This window comes from Anticarsia gemmatalis, chromosome 12, assembly GCF_050436995.1.
Source record: "Anticarsia gemmatalis isolate Benzon Research Colony breed Stoneville strain chromosome 12, ilAntGemm2 primary, whole genome shotgun sequence".
Classification (NCBI taxonomy): domain Eukaryota; kingdom Metazoa; phylum Arthropoda; class Insecta; order Lepidoptera; family Erebidae; genus Anticarsia; species Anticarsia gemmatalis.
The window spans coordinates 2,516,638-2,529,078 of NC_134756.1; the positions used below are offsets into that span (position 1 = coordinate 2,516,638).

At 34.3% G+C, this 12,441-nt stretch overlaps 1 protein-coding gene across 2 annotated transcripts in view; it reads left to right on the top strand.

Moving 5' to 3' along the window:
- The window catches only part of LOC142976904 (uncharacterized), a 42,339-nt gene that overhangs the window by 8,591 nt on the left and 21,307 nt on the right, over window positions 1–12,441 (top strand). For both annotated transcript variants that reach the window (XM_076120486.1, XM_076120487.1), the window contains exon 2: window positions 7,390–7,559. In XM_076120486.1, coding sequence (XP_075976601.1) covers window positions 7,390–7,559 — 170 coding nt within the window. The remainder of the gene's footprint in view (window positions 1–7,389; window positions 7,560–12,441) is intronic.

Consider the following 12,441-nt stretch of genomic DNA (forward strand, 5'->3'; position numbering starts at 1 on the left):
TACATTCACAAGTCATACAAAACATACAATTCCAACTACCTCAGATGTTCCTATCAACACTAAAACTTATCGGTTTCCTTACGTACATCAGCAAGAAGTCAAATCTCAGGTTCAAAAAATGCTAGACCAAAACATAATTCAACCTAGCACATCGCCTTGGAGCAGCCCCATTTGGGTAGTACCTAAAAAACTAGACGCTTCAGGAAAACAAAAATGGCGTGTGGTGATAGACTACCGCAAATTAAACGAAATCACAATCGGAGACAGTTATCCCTTACCTAACATAACAGACATTCTAGACAAATTAGGTCATTCAATTTATTTTACTACATTAGATCTTGCTTCTGGTTTTCATCAAGTCGAAATGGACCCTAAAGACATACCTAAAACCGCGTTCAGCACTCCATATGGTCACTATGAGTTTCTTAGGATGCCTTTTGGATTGAAAAATGCACCCGCAACATTCCAAAGAGCCATGGACAATGTTCTCTTAGGTTTACAAGGTGACCGTTGCTTTGTCTATCTTGACGATATTGTGGTATTCGCATCAAGCCTTCAAGAACACGAGCAAAAATTAACCGAAGTTTTTAATCGCCTTAAGCAGCATGGTTTAAAGGTCCAACCAGATAAATGTGAATTTATGAGAAAAGAAGTAGCATATCTCGGTCATATTATATCAAGTGAAGGTGTTAAACCTAATCCGAGTAAAGTAGAAGCAGTTCAAAATTTCCCAATTCCAAAATCATGTAAAGATATCAAATCATTTCTAGGTCTTGCAGGTTATTACCGCAGATTCATTCCAAACTTTAGTAAACTAACTAAACCTTTAACATGTCTTCTTAAAAAGGACACACCATTCATTTGGGGTGAAAGCCAACAAGAAGCCTTTGATAAATGTAAAGAAATTTTAACCACAACTCCCCTTCTTCAATATCCAGATTTTAACAAAGAATTTATTTTAACTACGGATGCTTCATTATATGCTATCGGTGCTATACTTTCTCAAGGAGAAATAGGCAAAGACCTACCTATTGCATACGCATCAAGAACATTAAACAAAGCCGAATCTAATTACTCAGTGATCGAGCGCGAAGCCTTAGCCATCGTATGGGCAGTCAAACATTTCCGCCCATATCTATACGGTCGTAAATTTAAAGTCGTAACTGACCATATGCCTCTTAAATGGCTATTTAGTATCAAAGATCCCGGTAGTCGTTTAGTCCGTTGGAGACTAAAACTTGAAGAATATGACTACGAGATCATTCATAAATCAGGTAAATTTAATACAAATGCAGATGCATTATCCCGACCTCCTATTTTGAATTCTAACGTAATCAATTTAACTCAAGATAGTCCAAGTCCTTCAGACCACGTAGAACGCAATGACAATAAATTCCCATCCGATGAAGATGACTATATGCAAATTAATTATGAACATTTCCTTTCTTTACAAGATCCTGATATTAATTGCTTTGATCCTTCTATTATAAAAATCTCACCGAATCAATTATTAGATCCTAGACATAAAAACATATTTCTACCCATATCTTGTAATCACGCTGACCATAATAATTTACTAAATCAAGCTTTATCTTTATGCGCACCTGTCAACCTAGATAAACCAAAATCACTCTATAGTGTAGATCACATTATTTCTAGTGAAAAGCAAAATTTTTATTTATGTTATACAAGACCCAACCATTTCGATCCTTGGGACAGTGAAAGTTACTTCAAAGCACTTTTGTCCTGTCTACAACACCATAATATAGATACTCTTTATATTCCCGATCTTAAGTATGATACAACTTGTAAATTATTAAATAATGAGCAACTGCGTATTTCAGCATACCTAGGCCAATATTATAATTGCGAAATTATCATTTGCGAAAACAAAGTAAAATATCCTAAACCAGAAGAAATTCCGAAAATTCTTAAAACATTCCACGATGAACCACTTTCAGGACACCGTGGTATTTCTGAAACAACAAAAAAGATTCGCGAAGAATATTATTGGAAAGGAATGACCAATGATATCAAAAATTATATCGACTCTTGTCTCACCTGTCAACGGAATAAAATTCAGAGAAAGAATTTTCAAGTTCCCATGGTTATTACCTCCCAATCCACTGAACCATTTGAACGTGTCTCAATTGATCTTGTTTCATACTCAGAAATAAGTGATAACAGTAACAAGTATATTTTAACTTTGCAAGATGATTTAACGCGTTTTGTACAAGCTTATGCTATCCCAGACAAAGAAGCCGTAACAGTAGCCAAGCAACTACTACATTATTGTCAACATTTCGGGGTTCCCAAACGTTTTCATTCTGATCAAGGCACCGAATTCATGAATAAAGTTATGAAACAATTAGTAAAATTTCTAGGATGCAATCAAACATTCAATACTGCATACCATCCACAAACAAACGGTGCTCTAGAAAGGTTCCATGCAACATTACGCGACCATATTCGTATGTATTATAATCGTCATTTAAAAAACTGGGATCACATAATCCCATTTGCAATCATGTGCCACAATACCTCCACTAATGCTTCTACGGGTTACACTCCCCATGAACTCCTTTTCGGATTTAAACCTCGTCCATTTTATTCGTTAAAACCAATTCCAGAATATAACGCATGTGACTATTTAAAGGACTTAAACGAACGTCTTCGAGTGTCTCGTGATACAGCTCTGATTAACTTAGAAAGAATGAAAGAAAAAGCTAAAGAACGCTATGATAGTCAAATTAAAAACCCAATAGAATATAAAGTAGGTTCAAAGGTATTGTTACGAGTTCCTAATCCTAATAGTTTAGATGCAAAATGGGATGGTCCATACGAAGTGTTACGTGTAGGCTTTAATGAAAATTATTTGATTCGAAAGGCAGGTAAAAATCAATTAGTGCATCCAAACCGTTTGCGACCTTATTTAGATAATAATATGTAGTAGAGATAATTAATGTTAGATATATATTAAGTAAAATTTATTTATAATTTCCAGGGTCTGTCATTTTACAACAGCCCAGAATGACATATCTTTACTCCAATCCCTTTATAGTCCTAGTTATATACTCAATTTTATAATCTGTTCCTTTATTAAACTCGTAGTTGTAATATTATTATACAAAATTTATAAATTTATTAAAATACGAATTCAGAATTATCGTAAAACTAATGGAGACAATGTTGTTTCTATTGCAGGGCAACCAACGGAATCGTTGCCAATATAAATTTCTCCCAACCTCTCACTTCCAACGCTGGAATATTTTATAACGAAGAAGGCCAAATATTAATTAGCGAAGAATCATGGAAATTAATCATATATCGTGATCTGAAGCCCCTATTCATTTCCTATGAGTCCTTACAACGACTTTCAAATAATTTTAATTCTATGTCATTTAAACATTTGAATTTCCCTACTGTTCTTTCAACTAAATCTTATCTTAATGTTAGCTTAAATAAAATCGAAAATAGACTCTCAGAACTAAGTATGTATCTAGGTAAGAATTCACGCCAAAAGAGAGAACTGTTAGATGGTTTGAGTTCTGTTTTAAAATGGCTCATTGGTACTCCTGATGCCAAAGATGCCAAACATTACAACGAATACATAGATCTTCTCGAGAAACAAAATCTAGAAATGTCTGAACTAATGCAAAAACAAATTCAAATTACTAGCTCAACTATAAAAAACTTTAATGAAACCATATTTAAAATATCATTCGATGAACAAATTATCAACGAAAATATACGTCGCTTAAATGACTACTTCAACAAAACCGAAAATCTAGTGTTTAATTTAAAGATAACTGAAGATATTACATCTATTACTATACAAATTCTTGAATTGGCTACAAATCTCGAAAACGATATCAATGACTGCCTTACAAGTATCCTCTTTGCTAAATCAAACATTATCCATCCGTCTATTATATCCTTGAAAAAATTATATAATGAATTACTACTATCTAATAAATTAAGAACGAATAAAAGATTAGTTACTTCCGTCTCTATAGAAAACATCCATACACTTCTAGATTCTTCATATCTATCAGCCTACGTCTTCTCTGATCGACTAGTTTATATTTTAGAATTCCCATTAGTTCAGAATGATCCTTTAACTTTATATCATATATATTCAATTCCTATCCAACATCCTAATTCCTCTTTCCACTCAACTATTATCCCTGAGCATACTTACCTGGCCACTAACCCTAGCGGACAAAGATATGTCTCAACGAGTTTGCTGAACAACTGCAAAGTCTACGCTTCACGAAAAAGCATCTGTAAAGACCTCGTGATCTACGATTCTTCAGCACGACCAATCTGCGAGATGGATATCCTCCTCAGTAAATCGACAACAATCCCTACGACTTGTACAACCACAACATTTCCTGCCGAAATTCAAACGTTTCAACCTCTTGGCAACAATAAGTGGCTCTACATTTTAACAAAGGATACTCACTGTGTATTACAATGTCTGAATGAAATTTCCAACCACAAACTTCAAGGATCCGGAATCATAAATCTACCTGAGGGCTGTAAACTCCACACCGGATACAGCACTCTGTCAGCATATCAGTCATCAGAAGACAATGTCACATATCCAGTCATCGTGCCCGACATCAGAACTGAAGATTGCTTTGAAATACCCGAAGACATCAAGACTCCAACTCTACTTCCTATAGCCATCAATGATGTACCATTAGATGCATTAAAAACTATCAAGAATCATCTAGACACTTACTCTCAAGAACTACAAAACTTACGGTCTAAATCAGCATCTCAAAGGTTCTTAGAGAATAACCGAACTAGTTTTTCATGGTTCTATTTTATATTGGGTATATTCATGTTAACATTTCTCCTGTTGAAACTATTCAGTCGATGGTATAGATTTACCCAATGTACAAACGAAAGAGGATGTATACAAATCTTTAATAACTGCTTTGACAACTCCTCCAGAAGACGATCCAGTCAAATTAGTATCCCAATGAGGACCATCACTCATAATACTTCATGTATCTCAGAAGACGAAGACGAAGAAAATAATGCTACAAGAATACTGCCACCATCTTCTCAAAGTTTAGGAGCCAACGCCCAATCTTTGTTCTAAGGGGGGAGGTGTTATAATAGCATATAAGTCATACATTGTAGTATTACATAAGACATATTAATACATAAATCCTTGTAACCTAGTATATAACTATAAAGTCCTCATATTTTAACATCATCTAAATCAAAACATCTTAATGTATCCTGTTTACTATAATTACTAATCACTTTGTTATTGTCTTTTCTCAGGACTCGCTTATCATATTTACTTTAGCCCTAAAACCATTAGCTAATAAGTTAACGTTTCACATATTGTATTAGTATATAAGCTCGTCCTCGATGTACGAACAGTCAGTTCATAGTTAAGTCAGTTCATAGTTAGTTCTAAACATAGTTAGTTCTAAATCAATTCCAAATCTTAGTCGTAAATCAGTGTTAATTCATAACTCATATATTATTTCTAAGTGTAATAAATAAAGTTTTATTCTTTTAAAGTGAGTTTGCCATTCGCCTCATAACACTAGTGTAGAAAGAAACATACAATTCATCCTTTTAAAATCTATACTCTATACTTACTAATATATAAAGCTGAAGAGTTTGGTTGTTTTTTTCTGTTTGTTTGTTTGAACGCGCTCAGGAACTACTGATCCGATTTGAAAAATTCTTTCGGTGTTAGATAGCATATTTATTGAGGAAGGCTATAGGCTATATATCATTACACTACGACCAAAAGGAACGGAGTAGCAACGATAAATGTTACAAAAACAGGGAAATTACGACGCATTCTCTCTTATGTGACGCAAGCGAAGTTGCGCGGGTCAGCTAGTGTAAGATATTATAAGATATCGGCGTAAATTCTTTAGTTGAGGACAAGTGATTGTATTCGTTGACCAATGTTGGCCAACTTACCTAATAAGGGCACTTTTTGTTCACGAAATTTTAAACAGTTGTATTGACATCTGGTATTTTAATTACGTTGTTTTTTGACGCTTAAGAATGTTGTTTTATGATGAAATTAAATCAGGAATTTCAATCAGAACCGTAGCAGATTGTAAATTTGTGATAAGATTGTATACAGACAATCGGCTAGCTATCGAAAGATTTTGTATGACATTCTATTCAACGCCTCTAGCGGGCGTCATAGAAACTATTTTTGCAGTACGTTTTAAATGTCAAACTCTCGATACCCAATGGTTCCAATTGTAGAGAATCGTGCTACAGGTTCCGAGTTTAAGCAGAAAATTCTTTTGAAATAAGTGACAAATGATTGAGAGAATATGCAGTTGAGTTTTTTATTGCTTGTAAATATTTAGAATTGTTGAATACTTAAGCGATGCCAAACAATACACTGTTTGAATAAAACATTCATTGGTATTTGTAAATTCTAATGAAAGATGTGATCATTGACCATATAATATTGATTTGGTGTCACTTCAATGTATTGTCTTTGGGAATAACAACCATAATTTAGATTCTTGACAAAGCCGATCACTTATTAAAATTAAGATAACAATGGGCCGCTCGCGACTTCGTCTGCGTTGAAACCCTTCCCGTGTAGGTCCCGATCTGTAACTCGGGGATAAAAAGTAGGCTATGTGTTATTCTGGGTCTTCAGCTACCTACATACCAAATGTGAATGTAATCGGTTCTGAAGTATTTGCGTGAAAGAGTAACAAACATCCATACATACTGACAAACTTACGCATTTATAATATATATTAGTAGGATTTATATCTGCTAGGCTGATTTATTAGTCGGCTGGAAGATTCAAAACTGTAGCAAAAACTACTTACGTGAATAATTTATGTAATTTGCAAAAATCTGTTGTTTTTCAAAGCCATTGTTTCCGGTTTTAAAGATTACATTATGTTTGACGTCACCTCAGAAACAATGATCAATGGTGTGTATTGCAATAGTCGAATAAACAATTTCAAAAAAGGCCATTGAAACCATATGACTGAAATATAAATCGCATTTTAAGATATCCACCAAAATAATATCGGCCGGGTGAATAAGCTACACTTTTTGGTTAATTTTTTTCATCTAACACACAAAATATATTCATTAATTTATTATACGACAAGATGTTGGGATGTGAAAAAAGCAAGGGTATTCTAGGGTCAGCCAGTATACAGGGCTACTTAAGGTAAATTATAACAACCTCGGAGGACTAGATAGCTAACATCATAAGCAACAAGATTTGTTTTACGACTTTTACAAATAACTGTGTAGGTATATTTATTCTTTGGGAAATACCTAGTCTTTGCATCACAATATTAAATTAAAGACGTTTTTAAGGCAATAGGCCATTCTAACATTTCCAATCTCTACTTCCAGCGGGCACAGAAGTGAGTCCGGAGACAAGCTTGAACGAGTACATCCGCAACTACCTGCAGCTTCATGGCACGAAGGCTATGTGCCATGAAGGGGGGTGTGGAGCCTGCGTCGTGTCCGTCACGGCTACACACCCTGCCACGAAGGAAAAACATGTGTTTGCTGTGAATTCTGTAAGTATTACAGTATACTAGCAGACAAAATTTTAGATAGATAGTGTATAAACTATCTGTGTGCTCATTACTAACCGTTCACTAGTTTTAGCGTGACTGTGTAACAAATATTCATTAAAATTTTCGCATTCATAATGTTAGGAAAGTTAAAAAGATGACACCCTAAAATTTTGGGATTAATATGCTACTTAGCGGTCCCGTTTAGATCAAAGCCAGCCAATGTTATATCCCGGATATTCATCTATTCTTAGTATTTTAATATCTGCCTGAAGTCTGTTTATAAAATCTGGGGCTAAAATTTAACACATATACGTTAGCTATTTATTTTTATTGATTCGGGTTTAGTAAGACCGGTGACAAAAAATCCCAAAGCGTATCTTTAACCCTTAGAAAAGTTACATTTGCTAAATTCTTCAGCTTGATAACGTTAAGTGATAGAAGACCACTAAAGTAAGTTTTTATTTAAAACTTCAAATACTTTACTAAGCGATCTATCAAGAAACAAACCACTTCCAAATGTTGTCCAACCAGAAATAAGTATTGTTTTAATGATTGATGTTAAGCCACAAAAAATATTTTTTGTGCACTTGAGTTTAGACTCCTATGAGTATGGTACATGTAGTTGTTTTTTGCGAGAGCCTTTTTATACAATTGTTAAAATAAGTAATTGACATCATTTAATTTATTTGTGCGCCAAAGAAAGTATTTCCAATAATGTCTTTGATGTTGTCGTTTTTAGATGTATGTAGGCCAACATTATAATTTTAAAAAATGTTTGGCCTACAATTTGAACAGTATAGGTTATAAAACACGTTATTACGGGCTCTTAACAAAACTTCATTATTTTGTGATTTAAACTTAAAAGCAATTATATAGCCAATTTACTTTATTTCGAAAACATGATTAAAACCTTTTCGAACGTGTCTTTAGAGACCATAATAACTGTCGATTTAATTTAAACATGAAGAAGATTTAAAAATAATCCCTATACTTCGTAAATTTTAACCCAATACCCTGATTTATGACGTCTGTTATTGATATCATCAAAGTATTAAAAGATAATTGACTTTTGGGACCTTCGAGATATTTTAAGAACGTTATTTTTAATCATATTAAAAATGTGTTTGCTTTGAAAAATCTGATTTAAGATGTTATATTTTGGTAACTTTACTGTGGTTCATATTATGATAGAGAAAGAATAATGACCGTTTTTTTCGACGTGTAGGTTAGCCAGGGTTCAATTTTTAGGGTTCCGTACCCAAAGGGTAAAACGGGACCCTATTACTAAGCCTCCGCTGTCTGTCTGTCTCCAGGCTGTATCTCATAAACCGTGATAGCTAGAAAGCTGAAATTTTCACAAATGATGTAAATTTCTGTTGCCGCTATAACAACAAAAACTAAAAATTCAAAATTATAATAGTCCCCATATAATAAACGAATTTTTTCGTATTCTTTGGTACGGAACCCTTCGTGCGTGAGTCCGATTCGGACTTGGAGGATTTTTAACTATAACAAGTTTACTTGGCCATAGTTAAACGGAAACGATCCAACCCACACAGACGTAGTTTCGAGATATTTAACTTTTAAGTTCAGATCGTATTCCGTCATTGATTCTCCACTTTAACTTTGGGGACTAACTCAGGACTATAACATCATGGCGGGTTTGAATTTTACTTGGATTGTTTTCGTGATATTAAAATTTTAACTTCAAGGAGTGTTTTAATAGTGTGGGTTGGATCCTTTCCGTTTAACTATGGCCACTTGATCTAGGAAACGAGCCCTTAATGTTATTAATCGTGCTCATACTTTATTCACATTATCGAAACAGTATTTTTTATTTTTTGTAATAATCAATCTTCTTCCGCATTGTAGCTCGGAATGCTGCATAGGCGCCTTTATAAAAATAATACCACGGTCAATAGTCCCTTTATTGTCTCCATTTATGGTAACTAGTATCTTGATAATATGGTATACGAACCGGCCATCAAGACTAGTTGAATAAAAACATGTCCAAGCTTTTTGTTTAAAGATTCCTATCAGCAATTCTGAATCAACTTCGTCGGGGAGTATAAATTTATAAAGTTTGATAATTAGAGATAATACATAATTATAGTTCCTAAACACTCGAAATTCAAATAAAACATTCAACATGACCTTTAAATATATTTATGTTGTCTGCATAAACTTTTAAATTTTTCTTAAGAAAATATAAATTTCAATCTCGGCAAGCGTAGCTTAACCTCAGCGATCGAACCGTGTGGCTGTAGCTTAGCTATCAGCTAAGCCACAAGCTCCTCTTCCCCCGGTTTCTGAGGTACATTTAACAGTAGTTTATCTATTCAATACCGTTCATACTCATATAAAAAAAACGCTATTGAAGGAAGGAAACTACCGTTAAATCTACTCAGATACCGGGGGTTTGCCATGTACTGAATAGTAATCAATTCGGCGTACATCAGATGTCAAATGAGGTACGTGATAAGCCGGCTGAACTTTGTTATTATAGCGTTTTAATATTTACAATTTGGCCATGAGTCTGGCCAATGTTGACAATTTGAATATGACGTTCAAAGGCTTAAAAGGTCATTGTCTTGGTACTTATATATACCACTCGTTCTAAGTTCAAGGAGACAATCTGTTTTGGTCCACAACTGACGCGTGGTTTCTGTTATTTGTTTATACGAACGTAAAATTAGCATAATCATTTTACTTACAAGTTAAATGTCAAAAAAAAATTCAGATCTCGTTTTTATTAACTTAATTAAATTTGACTCTCTTTGTGGCGGTCTGTTTTGTATCTTACTAACCATATGGTCCCGGATTCGATTGCCAGCTCGGACAAAGTGCTATTGATTTCTAATTTATATTAGTTTCTCAATTGTAGTCCGGAGATCAGAAACATGCTTGGTATGTGACAATAGCAATGTTAATGGCGAAACGCGGGTGCCTACACCTTCGAGTATAACAGGCGTGATATTATGTGTAAAAGTTGTGTTTCTTGGATTGGTGATTGTTAGTTTTTAATTGCATACAAATTTGCCTATGTATGGTCCTATTTGCAGGACTTAGGGTGCTCAAATGCCGTTATCCGGCGAGCGAAGGTAGAGGATTCGATTATCAAAAAAAAACTGTGTGATCCTTATAGTGTGTCTTATTACACTGTTCTCAATGGACGACTTTACCCTTCACGGTAATTAAATATGTTTCATACACTTCAATGCCTAGTACCTACTCTTAGTCGTACATGAAAACTAGCAAAAACTTTAATTCAAGCCTCAGTAATGTAACGTCTTATAAATAATAAGTTCTACCTATTAGACCTTACGTCTCTGGGAAATAGCAATAGGCTCGCCCCCTATTAAATGTAGGATTAATGTAAGCATAATTAAGACGTTTCTTCAGCCCTCTTTTATGTCCCACTGCTGGCCAACGGCTGCTTAGCTTTAATAAGTCCACCGCTAACTTTAATTACTTAATAAATATTTTTCTTTACAAATACAATATAACTTTGTCAAATGTATTTCATACATAATACACGCGCCGGTAATTAACGCATGGCATTAAAAACTAGAGATCAAGGTAAGCTACTGCGTCACACAATAATTATGATGAACGAACAATAAAGTAGCGATGGAAAAATTCAATTAAAAGAAGAATAATTTTTTATATAATCACGCCTCTAATATCTAAAGTTGTATTGACATGTAACCGCGGTTCCTCGTTTGTATTTTAGTCCCATGAAATACTTAGAAAACGAACTTTTTACCAAATATTGGACACGAAACCAACTCAGGTCTATAATTTAGTACATATTATTATTAGCTTAGCTTGGAAGATAAGTCGGAAACTTTGTATTCTACAGACTGAGAGCAGTACCTCGATTCTCTACCACTATCGACTACCGACAACCGGCTAGCTATCGAATTTTGACATTTAGAATGCACTGCCAACATGTTTCCTACGACACCCGTCAGAGGCGCTGATCAGATTTTCATACAAAATTTCTCGATGACAGTTCAGTTGTCGGTAGTCGATAGTAGTAGAGAATCAAGGCACAGGTGTCGTATTTATTTTAGCTCGAACATCAGAGGCGGTTTCAAATACCGCATTTCATATAAACGGTATTTTACAGTGAAAATGGAAAGCGGTTTCAGTACCCGCGACTGATCAGATACCAATATCTACTTTTGTAAAATTTTAAAGACCCTATTGTTAGCAGGATTATTAAACTTGATTACACATTGTTGCCAGTAAGGCCGGCAATACTAGTTATTAAGACAAACAACTGCGACATATAACTAGCGGATGTAAATCATCTTGGCGTGGGGAGACAAGATGATATGATGCAACTAAGAATCATTATACTCTTAAAATGTTTATTTATCTGATTCTATCATATAATATAAGGTTATCTTCTTACTATCCAAACTTAAATAGATTTCAATCAGCCTACCCTTCTTTCAATTGTGTTAGAGCTGGCTACCAGTCTCAGCAGATGCAGCTGAATACCAGTAATTTACAAGTTACTGTCTATCGGAACTCCACAATCCAGTTACCTGGGTTATAACACGATACCCCTCGGAACAGACGGGTTCCGCGGTAAACGTAAGTCTGTAATTAGTCGCAGCCATATTTGAACAATAGTCATAATATTACTGTTTTCCTTTTAAACTAAATCGTTTTTAACAATACCGTGAGTTTCTTCTAACTTGGTTTTCAAGGTTCTAGTACACAAAAAGTAGTTCTTAAATAGTCCTTATTTGCAATTCAAATTGGTTAAAATGAATATGATCTATGGATCATACAAAAACACTAATTAACAATACCTAAAATATGAATTATTTTATGTATTGCGGTCAAGAAAATAGTACTGATGATTATT